General features: G+C 47.3%; 1 protein-coding gene across 1 annotated transcript in view; it reads right to left on the reverse strand.

The window, feature by feature from the left end:
* GDAP1L1 (ganglioside induced differentiation associated protein 1 like 1) overlaps nucleotides 1–22037 on the reverse strand; it is a 35607-nt gene that overhangs the window by 10309 nt on the left and 3261 nt on the right. Inside the window, exons 2-5 of the mRNA XM_008172135.4 lie at nucleotides 17112–17304; nucleotides 13593–13766; nucleotides 4780–4877; nucleotides 3851–3965 (exon numbers count right to left, since the gene is read on the reverse strand). Of these exons, the coding sequence (XP_008170357.1) occupies nucleotides 3851–3965; nucleotides 4780–4877; nucleotides 13593–13766; nucleotides 17112–17304 (580 nt within the window). The remainder of the gene's footprint in view (nucleotides 1–3850; nucleotides 3966–4779; nucleotides 4878–13592; nucleotides 13767–17111; nucleotides 17305–22037) is intronic.

The following is a 22037-nucleotide window of genomic DNA, read 5'->3' on the forward strand; positions in this document are numbered from 1 at the left end:
TCGCACAACGTGGTGCATTCCGGCCCCTCCTCTCAGTGGGCAGCAGCGTGCCACTCAGAATCGGCTCGCGTGCCGTAGGTGGCTGACCCCTGGCTTGTAGCCTCCATTGTACTCATGGCAGTGAAAGTGGGTGGCTAACAGAATGAAGGGGGCTGGACAAGGAAACAAAAGATTAAAGGTTATTAAGAGACGGGCGATTCCTATGAATCCTTTATTAAGTATCAGTGAGGCTCTGTTCCTTTCATTGGCAGCATTGACCTTTGGGATGGCTGTTCAGAGTGGCAATCCCCAGGGGCTTCCCATATTCCTGGCAAGCCATTTCCCTGTCTGTTGTACAGCAGCTCAGTCCCAGATGGAATCTTTCTCTGCTCACATGCCAGGGTCCCTGCGGGGCGGAGCAGAAACCCTGTTGGGCTGCTTTGCTCTGGTCTGGTAATTGATAGCTTTCTTTTCATCAGGCTTTCACGCTCTGTAATTGGGAGTTAAGTGAATCTTTCAGGCTTCTGCAGGCATTTTATGTAGGACCCATAAAATATCTGCCCTCCGTGAACAGCACAAACACACTGGGTTTTCCACTGATGTTCCCGTCAGTTTCAGCACAACTGGGGGACTGTAATGCCCCCATCCCAAAGTCTCTGTGGCTGGTCAGATGCTGGTGGTTCCTGCTGTGGCCTGTGTGCTCATTACAAAGCATTTACTGAGGGACAGCTGAATCGTTGGTGTCCTTGGGAATAACCCTGCTTTTCAGGAAGCAGCCTCCTCTGGAAACCCAGACACCGGAGACTGGGGTACTACATAAATATCAGAACACAACGGGAGAAGAATGACAAAATGGAAGAGAAGGAAAGCACAGGAATTGCAGTGTGACCAGTGATGTATATGAATTGGGATGTGTACTTTCTGATGGTCAGAGCATGGGATGTGCAATCAGGAGGTCTGGGTTCCAGCCCCCGCTCTGACACTGACTTGCTGTGTGACTCTGGGAAAGTCACTTAATCTCTCCATGGGTCCCTGTCTAAAAGGATACTGATCTACCTCACAGGGGAAGGGATGGTATGAGCCTTAGTCAATTGTTATTTGTGAAGCACATTAGGATCCTTAAATGGAAAGCACTATAGAAGTACAAAGATTTATTGTTATTTTTAATGGAAATGTCACCCCATCAACCTGTTGTCCCTGGCCCTAAACATTCAGTGATAGATGATCAGAAATACCTGTGAGCAATTGCAGGCCTAATTTGCACATTCAATTTCCTTGATTGCATGCAAAAATTGCCCATTTGTATATGTAAATAATTAGTGAGATTTATAAATGGTCAATTGTGCGTGCAAAAATCCAGAATATAAATGTGCATTTACAAAAACTTTGCATGCATATTAGGTGTACAATTGCACATGCATTAAGAACATAAGAACTTCCACACTGGGTCAACCAATGGTCCATCTAACCCTGTATCCGTGTCTTCTGACAGTGGCCAGTGCCACGTGCCCCAGAGGAAATGAACAGAGTAGGGTAATTTTGTGTGATTCATCCGCTGTTGCCCAGTCCCAGGTTCTGGCAATTGGAGGTTTAGGAACACCTGGAACTAAGAGCCATGGATGGACCTATCCTCCATGAACTTATCTAATTCTTTTTTGAACCAAGGTATACTTTTGGCCTTCACAACATCCCCTGGCAATGAGTTCCACAGGTTGACTGTGCATTGTATGAAGAAATACTTCCTTTTGTTTGTTTTAAACCTGCTGCCTATTAATTTCATTGGGTGACCTCTAGTTCTTGAGTTATGTGAAGGGGTAAATAACTTCTTATATCATTCATGATTTTATGTATCTCTATCATATCCCCCCTTCGTTGTCTTCTTTCTAAAATGAACAGTCCTACTTTTACTCTCTTCTCGTATGGAAGCTGTTCCATACCCATAGTCATCTTCATTGCCCTTTTCTGCGATGGGCCCTTTTTGAGATGGGCTGACCAGATTTGCATGCAGTATTAAAGGTGTGGGTGTACAGTGGATTTATATAGTGGCATTATGATATTTTCTGTTTTATTATCTATCCCTTTCCTAATGGTTCCTAACATTCTCTTAGCTTTTTTGACTGCTGCTGCACATTGAGTGGATGTTTTCAGAGAACTTCCATGAGGACTCCAAGATCTCTTTCTGGAGTGGTAACAGCTGATTTAGATCCCATCATTTTGTATGTATATTTGGGATGATTTTTTCCAATGTGCATTACTTTGCACTTATCATTACTGAATTTCTTCTGCCACTCTCCTTAAGTGATAGGTTACAAACCATAATTAGGGGGAATATTTTTCTCCTTTTTTTTTTTTTGCCATTTGCAGCCATAAGCACTGAGGCCTGGTTTACACTACAGAGTTAGGTCGATGAAAGGCAGCTTACATCAACCTAGATCTGTAAGCGTCCACACTAAAATGTAGCTCCCATCACTGTAACTCGCCCACTACGCTGACGTAATAACTCCACCTCCGTGAGAGACGTAGCGCTTAGGTCAATGTAGTTAGGTTGACCGAGTGTCAGTGTAGACACTGTGCTGCTTACATCGACTGTTGCTGTCTTTCAGAAGCTGTCCCACAATGCCCCGCACTGACAAATTGACGCAAGAGCTCCTGGCGAGGACATGCACCGCTGACACAAGGAGTGTAGTGTGGACATGCAAAAGCGATGTAATTCCTGCAGTGGCTGGACGTCGATGTAACTTAGGTCAACTTAATTTTGTAGTGTTGACTTGCCCTGACTAGCTTACAATATGCTATCACTTTGGACCTTTTGTGTGACGCCCCCATTCCCAAGGCATTTCACAAACGAGTCACTGGGAGTGACTAGAAGCTTCTTGAATTAAACAAAGCCGATGATTTACAAAGCCATACACCAAAGCCTGCACAGGCCAGTGCTAAAATACACTGACAAGGCCACTTATGAGAAATGTCTTGTTTATGCGGAAAAGGCACATCTTTAATCCCCCACTGCCTGAGCAGCGAAGGCTGCTCAATCCCTCTCTGCAGAGAGTGCCCTGCTGTGTAACCCATGAGCACAGGTTTATTTAGCTCTTTCTAATGCAGTGATGTATTTCCAAACCCTACTCAATGCATCTGAGCAGAATTCCTTGTTCCCTTCCTACTGCACGAAAAGTGGGACTGTTCCAGGTGTTTTCAGATACGCTCCTGGCCTCCCTGAAGTTGCTTCACTGATCGTAGTTCCATACAAGCTTCTTTGGGCCTCACACACAAACTATTGTTACTTTGCAATGGACTCAGTCACAACTGGAGCAGAGGAAGTTCCTCTGCCCCACCCCAGCTCTGTTGTTTTCCAGGGTCACGGTGTAATGTCAAAGCAGCTCTCACCACAACCTCGCTTCCCTTGTAGGCATGTTCGATGGGAGGTGGGTGGAGCAGTCGATCTGAATGGCGAATGACAAGCCACACCACTGACATTTCATCATAGCAGTTGAGTGCAATTACTCCTCTGCCTCTGAACTTTCATCTGGTTTCTTGGGGGTTCATTATGCGGTGTCATCACGCAGCCAGCAGAGGGGAGTGAAAATAGGGAAAGAGATGTGTGGAACCATGTAACCCGGGCATCTGAGATCAGCAGGGAGCCCTTAACCCTTTGTGTGCTGCACCACACAGGTGTTACTTCCTAGGTGGTGCCTCCCAAGGCATCAGAACAATGTCACCTCAGGGATAAGGGTGATTATGGTAAAGAGAAGGGAATGCCTCACAATAACCTCTGGATGAGAGGGTGTGACTGTTGTGACGCAGCAAAGCTACTGCTCTGTACTGGGCCAGCGTTTCAGCAGTGCCTTACAAAACACCTCACAAAGCTGCCTACCTTGATACTCGAGTTTCCTCTTCTCCAACTCGGCTTCAATCTGGTCTAGCACCATTCCCAGCTCGCCAAGGATTTTCTTTAAGTAGCTCACATTGTCGTGTTCCAGGATCTTGGCCTAGATAAAAGCCACAGGTTTACACTGAATGGGTGGCCTTGAGACCACACGTTCCTTGCGCAGGTGCTCTTGGCACTAGAAAGGGTGCAATGCAGAACATACACAACACCTTCTAAACCCCTTCGTCATTCTAGTTATTCAACAGCTGCAGGAGGAGTTCACCAGACTCTGGAGAGAAGATTCATCCATGTAAAAGTGACCCCCTGCTGACACCTACTCAACCATGGGGAGGCAACTTCCATTTTAGCCCAGCTCAGCACAGTTCCTACTAGCTTTGGCTAAGAGAAAGCAACTCCTAGCCCAAGGTGGCTTCCAGCTCAGCAGCACAGCTCCTCAAGGCTCAGCAAGGGGTGGAAGCCTCCCAGGTGAGACTAGCACAGCTGAGCTCTTGCCACTTTGGCCCCGGGAAGCAACTTCCCGGTAAGAGCAGCTCAGCATAGATCTGACTGGATCAGCCAGAGAAGCACCCTTTGGGCTCACATAACGGAGCTGCTTCCTGGAGACCACACAAGCCCCAGCTGGCATCCCAGTTGCAGTAAAATTCAGGATGCCCCATTGTGAGTCCAGCCCCAGAGAGGGGTGAGGGGAAAGAAAGGCTCTACTAGTGGTTTCAGCTCACTTGGGAGTCTAGTCCCCAGGTGGTACAGACACAACATCAGGGTGACTTGGGAGGAAATATTCAGCACTTTAGAATGGATCCGGTCTCTCAGTAGTATCAGAGCCCCAGCAATGGGCGCCCTTGACTGTTCTTTGGGGTCCATCCTCCCTCTCCCTCCTAGAAATAAAGTCCCATGTGTTGCTGTAGATGTCTTACCATGAGTTTCTTCTGTTTGGAAAGGTATGGCTCAGTCAGCTGGGGCTCCCCTTCGTAGTCCAGCTTCATCAGCTCCGTACTGGCATTAGCTAAGTGTCCTGGGGGGAGACAGAAGGACAGTTCGGGGGAGCTGTTGCATCCTCTCGCACTGTGGATGGGAGGCTAGTTTCAGCAGCGGTGATGCCGACCTGGCACTGTGTGAAAAGAGCCTCATTCTGGCTATGAAACTGTCATTCTCCCCCCAATCATTACACCTGGAAAAGTGGTTTCTACTGCACACCTGTCTGTATAGTGGCCTCAATCAGCCTTGGTGCAAGGAGGTGTAACTTTAGATCTAACTTCCAGAGTTGTACCACCCTGGGTGGGGGGCAGAATCCAGATCTTCTTGCAGCCAAAAACTGCAGCTGCCCATGGACCTTGTGATTGTGCAAATACTGGTAAAAACATGAAGGTAGATCCCCAGGTAAATTGAAATCAGTGTACACCAAGTAAGGATCTGGCCCATTAACTTTCACAGTAAATATTTGCCGAGACATTTTGTTCAGCTCTGGTGGGTTTACCCTTGGAGAGTGTAATTGATAGGGAATTGCGAGCATCATCTAGAGAACAGTTTGAAAGCAAGGCTGTTAGTCTATAAATCACCTTGAGGTGCAGTTCATTTGTGTAAAAAGTGCTACGTGAATATGCAAGAACTTACAGTACCAGAAAGTACGTCAGCATATGCTTAAATCCCATTGAAACTGGGGCTTTTCTCAATCTGGGCCTGTCAAGCGAAAGACTGTTCTCAGTCACGCTGGTGGTTTCAACGCAGTTACTCCGGATTTTACAGAAGTGTAACTGAGAACTGAATCTGGTTTATTAATAATAATGATCACTGATAATTAATAAGCAACAGCCTGATTTAAGCTAGAGATGGGAACACTTTCCATTTTGAGCAAGAAGCATGGCTAGCTCCATTGTACCAGGAAGATACGTACTACCCCATCAGCAAGGAGTACTAATAGCCTCCCTGGGCACTTTGATGGCCTAAGCCTGACCCTGCTTGCCTTTGGGATCCCAAACTCCCAGTGAAGTTACTGGGATTTGGGGATGTGGCAGGAATGCAGGACTTGGCCTATAACAAGGATCGGCAACCTTTGGCATGCGGCCCGTCAGACGGGCCGAGGGATGTGCTGGCCGCCGCTTCCCGCAGCCCCCGTTGGCCTGGAACAGTGAACCGCGGCCAGTGGAAGATGCGATTGGCAGAACCTGCGGATGCTGCAGGTAAACAAACTGGCCCGGCCCGCTAGTGGATTTCCCTGATGGGCCACGTGCCAAAGATTGCTGATCCCTGGCCTACAATAACAACACCTTAAGTATAGATAGATGTACAGCAAGGTATGCAGTGCACATTCACCCTTCCTCTGAGACTCACATATCCAGGACACTTTGCTTGTGGTAGCTGATGATGCAGTGAACAGGTTACTAGATTAAAAACAGACACCTCTGGAGGCTCATCAGTGAACAAGATAGCCCAGTAATGACTCGCTTCCCCCTTGCTTTCTTGTGCCTCCCTTAAATGATCACTGGTAATTATGACAACATCAGTGGTTCAGCAAGATGCAGGGCTAGTCTATAAATCAGCCTCTGGCTTTCCCTTCATTCCCCAGCACAGCCAGAGTGATTAATGCCTGTACAGTATCACGGCCAGCCCACTGCTCATCTCCTCGAGAGGGGTGAGGTGTACCTGGCATAGCTGCCTGGGGTTGGGAAGAGGGTTGCGAGTATGATACAGATATTTCCTTATCCATCCCCCTCACTCTGCTGCAAGTGAAAGCTGGACCTGGCTGTTTATCCAGGTCATGGACTGATTTTAAAGAATAGTTATGCCATTTGGTAGAGTTGGTAGTTTCTGTGCAAGAAGAACTCAGCCGTGGAATACAGAGTGAGTTGCAGGCAGCACTGGGCCATGGGCAGAGCTGTGTATGGGGAACCTAGGACCCAGAATAGCAACATTCTTTGTAGATAAATATCATGACAGCAATGTGTTAGGTGTAGTGAGTTTGTCAGGCTTGATAGGAGTTGCTGTTACATGACAGTGGCATTGAGGGGCTCATAGGGGCACAGATGTACAGAATTTCATGGGTAGACTTTGTAATTAATAAACCATTTGTTCAGCTCTTATAAAGGTCCCAGCAATGTCTATTTTGTATGCACAAGGCAAATGAGGGTGAAAAGAACACAACACAAACTACTGATCTGATGAGGATAAAGCTGCAGGCACAAGGTATGCAGCAGCAAGTGTTCAGGAAAGCTTTAAAAAGTACGTATGCTGGCAGTCTAACAGGAATCCAGAAGAGAAAATTAAGAGCTGAATATCATTTGAAGTCCACTGGGGCTGGGATGAACCTGCTGGGGGATGACATGGCATTTAGCTTTTATTATGATATTGGGACTATGCCACCACTATTGTTAAGGTTGAGGCCAGCTTACTGTTTACCAGCTGGTAAGTGCCTGAATTATACAGCAAGTATGTTTCAGCAAGGGCTGCCCTTGGGCTGCAGGTAAGAGGCATGACTTGGTCAATGTGGCATTTTCTGCAGTGTGTTCTGTCCCACAGAATTGCATTCGCTCATTCTTTGGTATGCACCCCAACTGTCCTGCACTGTGCTAGGGACAGTGTATTGCCTGGTGCAAGGACTGCTTGCAGCAGGTTGATCTGTGATATGAGGAGAGGTGCATCTGAATCCAGAGAGCTCCCGGACTCCTTATTTCTGTGCTGAGCCATGGGGGTTGTTCAAGAGGAGCAAAATGGTATGTTCTTGCTATGGGGATTTGTACCAGTGTAAGAACATAAGAATGGCCAGACTGGGTCAGACCAATGGAATCCTGTCTTCAGACAGTGGCCAGAGCCAGATGCTTCAGAGAGAATGAACAGAACAGGGCAATTATCAAGTGATCCATCCCCTGTTATCCAGTCCCAGCTTCTGGCAGTTGGAAATGTAGGGACACCTAGAGCATGAGGTTGCATCCCTGACCATGTTGGCTTATACCCATTGATGGACCTGTCCTCCATGAATTCCTCTAATTCTTTTTTGAACCAAGTTATACTTTTGACTTTCACAACATCCCTGGCAACAAGTTCCACAGGTTGATTGTGCGTTGTGGGAAGAAGTACTTCCTTTTGTTTGTTTTAAACCTGCTGCCTATTGATTTCATGGGGTGATCCTAGTTCTTTTGTTGCGTGAAGGGGTAAATAACACTTCCTTATTCACTTTCTCCACACCAGTCATGATTTTATAGACCTCTATCATATCTCCCCTTAGTTGTCTCTTTTCTAAAATGAGCAGTCCCAGTCTTCTTAATCTCCTTGTATGGAAGCTGCTCTGTATCCCTTATCATTTTTGCTGCCCTTCTGCACCTTTTACAATTCTAATAGATCTTCTTTGAGATATGGTGACCAGACCTGCACACAGTATCAAAAGCTCATGATACTTTTGTTTTCTTTGTAACCAGTTTGTTCCTATTATCCTTGCTCATTATTACTTAGATCTCTGTCCACTATTAATAAACCTGTTATTCATTTTACTATAAGTTCATCCCAGTGCAATGTTTTCACATAAAGTGCGAAACCTCTGCCGAGCCAACAGGCTGGTGTGTATACGGTCTCTTTGGAGACAGCAGACTTGGTAATCTCTGGGAATGTCCAGTGGCAGGGGCTGGACACTGCAGAGGAATGCACTTCTAGGGGGGGTTGGGGACAAGGGTGTATCAAGTGTTCCCTGTAAGGAAAAGAGGGCTGGCAGAGTCCTAGGGAACTTGGTTGGCTGGCTAGCAACCTGGGGGTGACACTCACAAATCTCTCTCTTGCTAAGGCAAAGGGGTAACAAGGTCACCTGGAGTTCCGGTCACCCCAAGAAAGCATCCCAACATCTACCTCTGAAGCAAGGAGTACTCAGTCGTCCTGCCAGGGGAAGTTCTCCCTCTAATGAATGTGCCATCCCAGGAGCTGAGGAGTTCAGAATTATAATGGTAAATAATGAATGGCTTTAGTTGTATGTTCTTTCATCCTATGTCCCTCTCTCTCTGTTCTGCATCTCTCTCCCACTGACCAGGCGACTGCCCAGCAGCTTCTGTCCAAAATGCATCCTGGCTTCCTGGTTCTGCCAACCGCTGATCCAATGGACTGGTATAATCCCAATCCTAGAGAACTTCTTTTAGGCACACGGCTGGAAGCCTTTTACTTCGTCTTCTGTGCACTAAGCTGTGGTCAGCCAACACCATTGTCATCAAGTCTTCATAGACACACAGCACAGGGAAAAGAACCCACACTCTTATGCTTGCTTAGATTGTACGCTCTTTGGGGCAAGGACCATCTTTGTATTCTGTGTTTGTCCAGGGCCTAGCTCCTAGGGGCTACCGCAATATAAATAGATACTGATAATCATCACTGTGCTCCAAAACCACAAGGTGGTACTCAGTAAATTGCAGTAGTGGCACTAACTTAACCAGTAGAAGGGACTGCTAGCCACATGAGCAGATCTGCTTCCACCCATTAGAAAGCAATAGTGTACGTGTGCACATAGAAACACATACATGTGATGGAGTGCAACCATCTCAACATAAAAAACCCACTGATGTCAAGAAAGAGCCCACCATACGCACTGACCAATAGGAAGACTTGAGAAGGGACTGAGATAGAAAAGGAGGTGGAGATTAACCTGAGGTGCACAGATACTACAGTGAGGGGGCCTGATAAGTAGCCCAGATAGACCGATACTGAGGGGTCAAGGAACCTTCCCAGAGTAACAAAGGGTGTTTGTGGCAAAGTCAGGAATAGAATGAAGGGGGCCTGTCTCCCCACGCCGATTGCTATACAATCTTTTCTGAGGCAGACTCTACAATGATGGAATTGTTAGTGCAGGGGGCCGGAATTATTGTTCCATCAAGGTGGAAGGCCAAAACTGAGTTCAATGTTGTTGAGAATGTAGGGGAAATGATCTCTCCGTTAACATAGTGTGACCTTCATTTCCCCCAGTAGGGGGTGGGTCCCCCTCTTTATACATGCACAGTGCTCAAATCCTTTCTATGACTGCTTTTGTGCTCCGAGAGTGTTGACCTGGATTTGGTCTATGCAGAGCCCTGCAGTGCTCTCTGTCCCTAGCACAGCTTCAAGGTGCTCTCTGGGATGAACACTACTGTCATGTACACTGTGTTCCCAGGGTGAAAACCTGGCCATATTGACGTTCATGGTAAAACTCCCATTGGCTTCAGTGGGGCTAGGAGTTCACCCCCTGTGTTTAGCACTGTGGTTAGAACTGTTTCACTGCAATTCCCCCTTTCCCTTTCACTTCCCTGACAAGGTAAGAAATGTTCGTGTGTTTCTCAACAGTATATTGTAAGCACCAGTTTGTTCTGTGCTTGACTCTTCCTGGTATAATTCTCATCAACTTGGTTTCTCATCCTTGACTCCATTAGCCTTATTCTGGATTTAAACCAGCTCCACTGAGAGTACAATTTGGCCCTATGTGTGCCAATGGGATATTTGCATGAGCAGATTGCACTTTGTAATACTCCCTTTACGTACTTAGGGCATGTCCTGGATGTGAAGCCTCAGGACTGAGAGCAGGAGGGAAGTCTAGGTCAGATCACAAAAGAACTTCAGTGAGGGTGGAAGGGAGAAGACTTCAAGGTGCCTGTGGCACAAGGAAAAGGCAGGGTGGAGATGCAAAGGCCAGGGCCGGCTCAAGGCACCAGCTTGGCAAGCAGGTGCTTGGGGCAGCCACTCAGGAGAGGGGCGGCAGGTCCAGCTATTCGGCGGCAATTCGGCGGACAGTCCCTCACTCCCGCTCCGAGCGAAGGACCTTCCGCCGAATTGCCGCCGCAGATCGCGATCGCGGCTTTTTTTTGGCTGCTTGGGGCGGCGAAAACCCTGGAGCCGGCCCTGGCAAAGGCGCATATAAGAAGATGGAGATGGGGCGCCCATATGAGAAAAGGCTGTGACTGCATGTGAGAGAATCCCAGCTAGATGGGGATGGGACACAAACAGCAAAGACTCTGAGGAAAATCTGGCAGAGAAGGACATCATCAACAGCAGACATTTGATTGTCTGTGATACATGAGCCCAGCTTAATTCCAGATCCTAGGATGGGCTTGTCAAAGGTTAAAAATCTTGTACTTGTAAACTGTGATCCATGAGCAATTCTGATCCAGAGTCCTTGAGAGACAATAACGGTGGGGCCCTCCAGTGTCATTCTGACAAAGTCACTTCCCAGAGGAGAACCGTACTTTAAGAGTAGTCATTGCAGCTGAGTTATATTAAGTATCGTCAATGTTTCATGAATGCTTGAAGGTCAAGTACACAGTCTTACGTCGCTTCATCCAGTGTCTGTAATTGAATCCCTGTGCAGTCTCCCCCATATGACCTTTAAATTATTGAAAATAATAATGAAATAGCCCACTGGAGGTGTGGGAAAGGAGAGGAAGAAGGAGAGCAGGAGAGAGCGCACATGAAAAGGAGCAGAGCAGCAGGGAGAAAGTATGCATGAAAGAGAGGGAGAAAAAGAGAGATAAGGAGAGGGAGGAAAGAGAGGCTGTGATTTGGACACTTGATGTGGTCCGTTATGATATTCCCCCTCCTGCTCAAAGAGAAAGTACTAGGGCTTCATGGGAGGCAGTAGGCAGTCTTTGGGGATAGAGTCCATTCCCCAACCCACAGGCAGGCCACAGGGCTAATATACCCTCCACCCCCTCACTCACACACCCATGGCTGCTATTCCACCTACCTGGGCCCTGCGGGCCATTGGATCCTACAGGCCTCTTCCACACACAGCCCTGCACCCATGCTGGCCTGTTTAGTACTGGTGTGGATCCCCCTCCATGGTGCGAAGAGGGGCAGATAACCCTTTTGTGGCCAGGACTCCAAAGTCTGTACTCGCCAAAACTCACAGCCCCACTGGGGCGTAAGGTTCAAAGGGCTGTCTTAGTCCTCAAGAATGGACAACACATGTTAGAATGGAATGCGCTCGGCAATCATGGAAACCCGGGCCCTAAGCGTGTGCATTGCATGCCCTGTTTGGCACAGTCTCTGAGCTGTGATGTGCAGGATAACAATCTCTCCTAGCTGTGCCCCCTCAGCAATAACAGCTTATGCATCCGAATGCAATATGCTTTATAAAATAATGAAGGGTGCAGCATGTCCTCCACCCGCATGTATGAATAAAACATCTGCAAAGGGCCCAGTAACTGACAGCGATAATGTTGGTTCTGGACACGTGGAGGCTGATCCCTCTGAACTGCGACTAGACGGACTAAATACCCTCTGTCCCAAAGGCTGCATTTGATTTCTCTGTCTCCTTTCCAGACTGGTTGTTTGGAATCAGAACCACCACACCATAATTATCTCAAGTGAATAACAATGCCATAGAAAGCCGTAAAGAGGCTACTCACTGGCTGAGCATCTTAGTCATGGGTAACTGGCAGAACGTAGTGCCTGGATGTTAGCCACTCTGGGTCAGGTTCAGTTCTGGCTTAAAATAATGCAACTCCACTGAAGCCCAACAGACTAGCACCTGCTTGCGCCAGGACTGGCCCTGGCCCTCTGGGTTTTTATGTCTGTATCTATTATGATGACAGGGCTTTGACAGCAGCTCTTCTTGATGCTGACAGTGCACTCCATTGCATGCTCAGTGCCTGGTCATGAGAGAAGTCCTGCAGCTCCCATTGCAGCAGGTTCACAATCCCCATCTGCCTCTCTGGTCACAGGGTACAAATATCCTACAGGAAAGAGACAATCATCTTGGAGAGGATGATAAGCCCCATCTGGGATCCTGTAAGCAGTGCCCTGGGCAGCACTCTGCGGGAAGATTATTGTCCTAGAGAAGGGGACCCAGAAGGAAGCAAGGGTGATACTATGTCTGGAGGATCTAATGGTCCCATCCTGGAAGGTGCTGGCTACCCTCCATCTTCTCACTGTCTCACAGGGAACCAGGGATGCTCCTCGCTACTCAGCAGTTGATTGTGAGTAGAGTTGTGCGGGAACCGGAATTTCCATTTTGTGAAATGAAAAATCACAATGTTCCATTTCAAAAATGCCAAAATGGAATGTTCCAACATTATCGAAACAAAATTTTGACATGATCCCCTGGAAAATAGCAGGTTCAACTAAATGGAATTTTCCAATGGAAAAACATTCTGTCCAAAATGTTTCTACCAGTTCTAGCTGTAAGCTACGGGGAATGGTCAAGGGTTGATTCATCATGGGCAAAGGAGACTGAGATTTTCAAAGTGGCAGGATTTCCATTGTTTCACAAGATATATTTTCCACCCTGGCGAGGGGCACAGTGTAAAATGTGAGTGACTTGGAACTCATGCAGAATGGCTTTGAACCAGAGGGAATAAACATCTGGAGTAAAGCTCCCGGAGAAAGCAACTGAAGTAAAGAGCATACAGGAGTCTGAGCGACACCTGACATTTGCTTCCAGAGAAGCCATTGTATTGGGTCAGTAAGCCACTAGACTGTCTCCTGTTCTTCAAGGAAGAGTTCTGCTCTGTCTCCTGGGCACATCTGTTTGAGCAGGCCCCGATGGAAGGCTGAAGTCACTGAAGGTGAAATGTAGTCACATGACCAAATGATGCGCAGTAGCTCAGGGGAAAGAACTGCTTCTGCTTTGGTTGATTTACTCTGCATCTCCTATGCCCTTGTGTTTTTAAATGTGTGTCAACAGCACCTGTCGGTGTGGAGTTTGCAAAAGGCCAAGATAGAAAGAAATAAACATCCCACGCCATGCCACTGTTCACTAGCGGTAGGCAGCCCTGCTAAAGAGGCAACTTACTGCGGATTTCAGCTGTAGCGTACTTTGGAATCATGGAGTCAGTGGTGAGCTCGGGATGGAGGATACAGCCGTGAGTGTAGACGTCCATGGGCAGTGAGTCCAGGAGCTCTCTGTACTGCACCACTCTTGTGTGGAGAATGCTCCCGGTGTCGGGGATCAGCTGGGTAACATTTTCTGAAACACGGAACAAAAAGTTGGCATTGGTTACAGCTACGATACATCAACTTGTTTCCATGTGACTTGATTGTCCCCAGGCCACTGGGATGATCAAAGATTGATTTAGGCTGGCTCATTACTTCCTGTTTTGTGACACTGGTTTGTGTTTAGCTTGTGCTAGTTCTGATTAGAGATGCAATCAAACCATTAATTGAAACACCTTCCTGGAATGTTGGGAGCTCAAGTGAAATTAACCCCAGAGCTAAGCCTTCCTGGTTTTGGTTGGACTGGTCCCTCTTATGCACTGGTTGATTAGGTTGATCATGCACAGTATGCCCTCCCCTGCACCCACTGAGCGTAAATGTTCAGGGCCTGGGTCTCACAGTTAGTGAGTATCTGCAGCTCTCATTGACTTCAGTGGTGGTTGCAAAGTCTCTGCATCTCTAAACATCAGGTGCTGAGTTCTGTTCCCAGGAAAGCAAACTGGCACCAAACCTGTACCCTGTTTAAAACCTAATTAAACCTCATCACCTCCCTCTGAGGTGGGTAAGTAAGTGCTATCAGCAACAATGGGAAGGGCTTGTCCCGAGAGATAAGTGAACTGGCTATTCCCTAGGATAATATAAATCTAGACTCTATAAAGTACTAGTAAATGCACTATAGAGAACATTCCTGGCTCCCAGGGATCAACTGGGTGGGACCAAGCAAGGCCTCTCCATTGATAGTTTTGGGGATTCTATCAAATTAAACCCTTTCCCACTGAATTTTTCAAATTGAGAGATTTTCACAGCTTCTAAATATGACGTGGTTGAGCCAAAGTCCCTCATGGGGCTGCTAGTTTGCCATTCACCTTCATGCTGTCCTTGGACCAAGTACAAGAGACTGGATCCCAGCCACAAACGGGGACTTTTCATTTGAGAACAATCACCAATGAAATGAAATAATACTAATACAGATTCCCTAGCGCGCATGCTTCCGCCTGGCTCCCAGCCAGCATCGCATCAGTTCATGCCGAGGTTTCCCGGGCTGGAACCCAATGCATTCAGAATAGCCAGCTCTTCAAGCAAGGCTATTCAGTAACCACACTGAAATGCAACAGCTCTGGCTGTGGACCCACTCCCTTCAGCTGGTGTTGGAGGCATTAGCTCACTGGAATGGCACCTGTTCTCCCTGTTGGTGGCTGAACTAACTCCACATATTGGCTTGATTGCTGCTGATGCCATGTTATATGTGACCTCACAGGGTATGGCTGGTAACTAACAGCGCTAGGCTCTGCTTCAAGCCTGTAACAAAATGAAGCCTTGCAGATATTTATCCTTAGTATAAAAAGCACTTCCAGGACTGAAACATTTTTATGGGGTGAGTGATTTGTCTCGCCAGCATCAGCCTCTAAAGACTGGCATTGCCAGCAAAGCCAGAATGGGCTAGAAATGATTCCAGAGCTTGTTAATATGGCTAATAGAATTGCTAACCAGGGTCAGAGCACTTTTTTCCCCTTCCCACCCCCTGCCCCAGCACCATGGCAGAGCTGTAATTATCTATTACTCTAGGAGCTGTTCCATGTCACTGGATAGGTCAATGCCTTCTGCTGGTGACAGGATGCTACCACATGTGCATCGTCTGCCCTCATTTAGATGTGTGCAACCCTAATGGGGACAATGTAAAGTCACATCTGTAAGGGGGAGCTCAGTGGGGTTGCATTAATAAAACAGAATATAGCCCGCTGAGCCAAGTGTCTGAGAAGAGTCTTTCAGACTGAACCAACTCTGGGTCCTGGCCTGGTCCATAAGCAGGAACCTCTGGGAAGCTAGGAGGGTTGGTGACAAGTGGTCCTTTGCTTTGTCTAAGATGCATTTGTTGAAACTTTGGGGATTCAGCAAGACCAGCCCGTCCAACTAAACCTAAAAGAAGGCCTCCGAATGAGTGGGGAACCTTCCTGCTTTTGCTGAATGCCTTCTCTGAGCAGCGTGAGAAGGGAGTGCTGGAGCCGAGGAGAGGAGGACAGCCGCCGATCTGCCAAGACTCCCTTGTTTTTGGAATCTATTTTAAGACGTTTTTTAAAGTCTCTCCATTCCTAAGGTGACAGGCTTTGTGATGAGTGTCGTGATGACAGAGTTAAAACCTCCCTCCTAAGCCTTTGAAGTCTCCCGGCTTGCTCATCCCAGTCTGACGGCCCTGAACTGGCCAGCTCTGCTCTGACAAATGAAGGGAGCTCAGGAAAGCACTGGTGAGTCATTGCCTCAGCAAAGAGAGCCGGGCCCTCTCTCCTTGCACCCGTGGGGTGAAGCACCTGGGCAGGGCAGTGTGTGGGAGCTCGCCCTGCCACTAACCAGGCTGCATTTGCTCTGGATAGAAAAAGGGATTCAATCCCCAGGGCTGGCAATTCTATGCTACTCACTAGCACTGCATTCACGTAACACCAAATATAAACATCTCCCCTACAGCCCTCCTTAACAGCTGCCATCCCCTTTCATTTCCTCCAAACTGGCAATATACCAACCTGTCCTCTGACTGCAGGCACTCACCAGCTCAGCCCCTGTGCACTAAAAGCACCAGCAAAGCCCTTCCCAGGCACATTCCAGGGAGAGGAACGTCAGAGCCCGGTGCTACTGGCCAGGACACCAGAGCAAGCTGCTTTTGGCAGGCTATGAAAGCTTCTCATCAGACAGTGTGACATCCCACTAGGTGGCAAAACTCTGCAGGACTATTAGGTCTAAGCAGAGGTTGAGCAAAAACCACAACTGGCATTGATTTTGCCAAACCTCATTGGCCCTGGCTGGGTCAGAGCTAGGCCCCATTTTATCCAAACTCATAAAGGTTGTTGAGGTGGAGAGTTGAATAAGTGTTTCCAGTTTCACCACATCTCTGCACATGCACTCTCATAATGACAATGTATAGAAATAATAGAGTTGTCACAGCTGGGGATGGTGAAGAGGCCTGGAACACAGCCCAAAACTCAAACCAAATACAAAAACTGTAGTCCTGCTGGGGAGCCTGGCTCATAAAGGAGAATGGGGACATGAGGGGCATGAACTACAACTCCCATGAGGCACTGTGGTGACATTTCCAAATTGCAATGTTTGGTTTTCAACTGCAAGTTTTAAGTTTCGACTGTAAGCTTTTTGGTTTTGGAATGTTTGGTTGTCAAAGAAAAGCTGAACTTTTTCTTGAAGAGCAGACACTTTTCACCAACAAAAAGAACGAGGAGTACTTGTGGCACCTTAGAGACTAACAAATTTATTTGAGCATAAGCTTTCGTGAGCTAAAACCCACTTCCTTTTCACCAACAGTTTCCTTGAGCCGAAACCCAATTTTCCATCAAAACCCCATTTTGATGATGAATTTTGACCCACCCCTCCTTACCTCCTGTGAAGTTCTTCTCCATGTAGTCAATGATCTGGTTATAGTCGCTGATGATGTTGTCTCCGTGGATAATCACGGGCACCTCCTCCCCGAGGTTGAGACGCATGAACCAGGGCTCTTTGTGCTCAGTCAGGGGCATGCTGACATCCCGCTCCTCGCAAGGCAGCCCCTTCTCCGCGATGACCAGGCGGACCTACAGCAGGAAGCAAGGGCAGAGAAGTCTCATTGCTGCCCACCGGGCACTGCATATGGTCTCCCACACCCACAAGGTCTACTGGACAGTGATGCTCAGCCACTTGTGGCTCTTTGGGGCCCTGTGTTGCATTGTAGAGTTCACAGGGCTGATTGGAGCTCCTCTTACCAAAGGGCATTCAGTAGAGTGCCCATCCTGGGATTATTCCTCGAGCCACCTGACATGTACTATGTAGTAGGACATCAGGAGGAGCCCTAAGCCCAACATACCAGAGTCTCTGGCATCTCTCCCAGCAGCCAAGAAGGAGGTAGAAGACAGAGGAGATATTTTGTCACAGAAACTTATTATTTATATTATAATTTCTAGGACCAGCCATCATGGAGCAGGACCCTGTTGTTCTAGGTGCTGTACAACACAGAACAGACAGCCCCTTCCCCAAAGAGCTTACAATCTAAATATAAGATCAGACAACAGATGAATACAGACCAATGGGGGAAAGGAAACAATGAGACCATATTGACCAGCACGATAGGCAGTAGTCTCTGCACACCAGCAGCCAAGTGTTTTGTAGGCCTGGCAGCGAAGGAGAGCTGTAAGGAGGGTTTTGAAGGTGGATAATGAGTTGGGTTTGTGGAAGTTTATGGGGAGCTTCTCGTAGGAATGAGGGGCAGCTTGGGAGAAAGTGTGAAGGTGCTCATTTGAAAATGTAATGAGTGATGGCAGCTGGCATCACGGGCTGATCAGAGACAGCAGTAATCTCAGCATGCTGTCCTCCTCTTGTGCCATTATGTTTCATCACAATGGCGCCTCTGAACACGATATCCCTGAGACACAATGACACATCATGATGCCCACATTGCAAATCTAGGACAGGACAGTATCAGGTGATTGTCGGGCACCTCCCTTACATGCCGAAGTGTCTGACGTCACTTATACATGGAGTATCGTTGCCACAGCAGGGGAAGGCTCGCTATTTTCCTCGCTCCTGCCAGTCAGTGCTCCCTTGGGAATATTTCTGGTTCCAAAAACAGAGGGGAGTGTCATGGGGAGAGGAGAATGCAAATGTCCAACAGGGAGAATCCTGCCACGTATTGCAATCCCCTTCCCATTCCCTTTGTTTTCCTAGCACTAGCTTTTCTCTCTGTCCCTCCATGCGGTCAGAGAGCCTTATACTCCACAGCTCCTGCTCTGTGAGACAGTCTCCATCCATCCCTCCACCTTGCATCTCCTTCCTCCTTTGCCTCTGTTCACTCCCTGACTCCTATTATTTATCCCTGTGAAGGATTTGGGGTGATATGCTTTGTATGAAGATGCTGTACATAAAGGTCCCTCGTATCCTGTAGCCGGTAGCTTCTCTCTTTCCTTTCTCCTGGCCCTCGTTGCTAGAGACATTTTGCATTATAGAAGGGTCTGGCTTTGTGAATTCTCCTGCTACATGGTTAGAGCAGGGAACTGGGAGCCAAGACTAATTAGTTCTGATGATTTTATGTTTTCTTCCTGGTCATTGATAAAAATGTTAAATAGAGCAGGGCCAAAAACCGATCCCTGTGGAACCTCACTGGAAACACACCTGCTTGATTACAATTCCCTGTTTACAATTATATTTTGAGACCTATCAGTTAGCCAGTTTTTAATCCATTTATTGTGTGCCATGTTAATTTTATATTCTAGTTTTTTAATCAAAATACCGTGCATTTGTCAGTGTGGCAATTAGTGTGCTTGTGTGTGTAGCTGCGTAACAGGCCTTGTCTCTGTGAGTGTGCACATTTCTGTGTGCTTCTCTGTGAGGGTGGCAGACACCCGTGTGTGTTAAAGCAAAGCATCTGGCTGATGTTCAGCCATGCACTGCTTGCACTCCTTCTTGGAGCAAAAGGTTTGGACTAATCAGATCTCTGTGTTTTAGCTCAGACTGTGTCCTGACTTATCACTATCAGCTGGTAAAGGCCAGTGAATGCTTATAAAGCCCTTAAGCTTCTGTGTGATTGGATTTACGGTTTTATCACCCGATTATCAGTCGCACTGTGAGAGTGGTGTTTTGATCTGCCAATCTAGTCCCCCCTCCCTTCCAACACTGGGATCTGCTGAGACAGGAAGACATACTGCGCATTTCTACACCACCCACACTATTCAGCAGTTTCACTCCTGGGGAGCACGACTCAGACCCTTTGTCCGGCTTCTCCATCTTTCGCTGCTCCTTATGTGTTTCTCTTTAAGGTACAGACAGTCACCTCTGGAAATCTTCCTAAAGCTGCCAGAGAGAAAACACTGCCATACCTAGTACAGTTCAAATGCTTGTCTTAGGGTGATGGAAGGCACCATATTGCTCCCATCTGCCCAGATGGTGCACATACAGAGCTACTGGATCTCATTTAGGGATGCTCCCAAATTCTTGTTGTATGACCCCAGTTCCCCGCTTCATGGGCTGAGTAGGTCTAAACCCAGGGTCATAATAAATAATATCACCTAGATCTTACACAGCACTTTTCAGCCAGAGATCTCAAGTCACCTTAGAAAGGAACATCAATATCATTACCCCCATTTTACAAATGTGGAAACTGAGGCAGAAAGAAACCCAGCAGACCACGGAACAGAACCCAGCTCTTCTGAGTCCTAAGCCTATGTCCTAATTACAGAGCTCCTCTGCTTGAATACAAAGTCTTCTGAGGATCAGTGCCATTTAGAGTCATCCTCTGACACCACAGAGCTGGCTTAATAACTCCTTTGCCAAATCCCTCCTTTCTGCTAGTGGAGGAGGTGTGGCCTGGAAAAAGGGAAACAGCCAATACCACCAGTGTGTGAGTGACCCCCAAATGCTGCATCACCCCCATGAGGCCATTGGCAGGTGGTACAGGGATCAGCCAAAGGGTCCATCCCAGAACACACCTGACCCAGGAGCACCATGGAGACACAGGTGGCTTAAAGAACCTGCATGCCCAGTCCTGAGCTGTTCTGTATATGCATCCCTTACATCTGTATCCCACCCTTTACATGGCTTTGGGACAGCAGGCTTGGCTTCTTCTTCTGAGTCGGGGAGGTCAGGGGTTTAGATCAGTGAGTGTCCCACCTTCTTTGGGCAGCTGTGCCAATTTTCGAGTCTAGGCCCTTGGCAGTACCATAGTACCCATTGCCTCCCATTCAGCTGTGCACAATCTAACCTGCCAGAGGGGCTGGGCTGCTACAAAACTGACTCCCAATGCAGTGAGCAGCACACGCGTCATGCAGGTTGAACTGTACACAGCTGAATGGGAGGCAGGCAGTGAGGGCCTGATCCTTAGGGTAGGGAACAGTCAGGGAGCCTGGAGTACCAGTCACAAAAGCATGGCCGGTCACACTGCCCATCCAGCTCTTTTAGAGGCACCCAGTCCTGTTTCATTTGCACCCTCACATACAAAATTGCACTGAGACTTGATTTTTGTTGTTATTTGTCAGATCTTCCTAGGCACATGGAACATGAACCAGTTATATTTTTCCAGGCACTCAACAAATTGCCCTGATGCATGGTATTAATACCAAGATGTTTGTTTTCTACTTGTTCTAAATAAAAATAACTCCAGGGGTGACAGGTGGGCTGTGACATGGGACTTGGAGATGTGAGTTCTGTTCCTGACTCTGCCACAGACTTTCCATGTGAACGTAGGTAAATAACTAAACCTCTGTGCCTCAGTTTCCCCATCTGTAAAATTGGAACAATGATAGCAACCACACAGGGGCAGGAGGATTTGAGATCGAATTAGTAACACTTGCAAAGTGCGTCCAGATCCTCACATAGAAAACATTAGAGAAGTGCAAAGTCTAACGTGTATAAAATGCATTGGCCAACATTTTCAAACCCACATGTTCAATATTAGACCACCAAGCCCATATTTAAGGTTCTGATTTTCAAAGGTGCTGAACAGTCGCAACTCCCATTGACTTCTAGAAGAGTTGTGGGTGTTCAGCACCTCTAAAAATCAGGCCACTTAATTTTGAATCCGCAATGAGAACTTAGGAGTCTAATTTTAGACATGCAGGTTTTGAAAATGTTCACTACTATGACTTAGGTAGGGCACACTACTAAAAAAAAACCCCAAAACTGGTGTGACACCTAACAGGTGCCTAACACACAACTTCTGAATTAAAAATAAACAATCAATTGTTTTCTTACAACTAGAATTTGCTAAAAATAAAACTTTAAAAAATTAGCATTTTAATTAGAGCCTCCAAACAAAGAGTTTGCAAAACTAGCAATTAATTATTTACAGGATCGACAATTTATTTTTTCCTTTTAACATAAAACAAGTAAAAGCCGGTACCCCTTGTTTTCAGATTCCTTTCTCTCTGCCCGTGTTGCTGAAAGGGAATTAAACCCAGAAGGGACAGTGCTGGGCTAACCGGTCCTTCCACTGAGGACAATTGCCCCATTCCCCTTTTCTAATCAATGAGCCATTGAGAAGCCAGTGGTCTGGTCTAGAGCTGACAAGAGAAGCAGAGCTTGCAGCAGGGGTCACCACACAGGTCCAGCAGGTACGGTGCCAATTGTGCCCACTGCATCCCTGGCACAGCAACCTGCTACCCATCATTACCTGACAATAGTCATCAGGTGCTTTGTGTTTCTGTAGCACCTCCCATCCCAAGCTCTCAGAGCATCTTCTAAACATTAAGGAACGAAACCTCACAGGCCCACAGGTTGGTGGGTGCAATTATCCTCATTTTGCAGATGGGGAATTGAGGCCTGGAGTGGGGAAGTGACTTGC

Source organism: Chrysemys picta, chromosome 13 (genome assembly GCF_011386835.1).
Source record: "Chrysemys picta bellii isolate R12L10 chromosome 13, ASM1138683v2, whole genome shotgun sequence".
NCBI classification, from domain to species: Eukaryota; Metazoa; Chordata; order Testudines; family Emydidae; genus Chrysemys; species Chrysemys picta.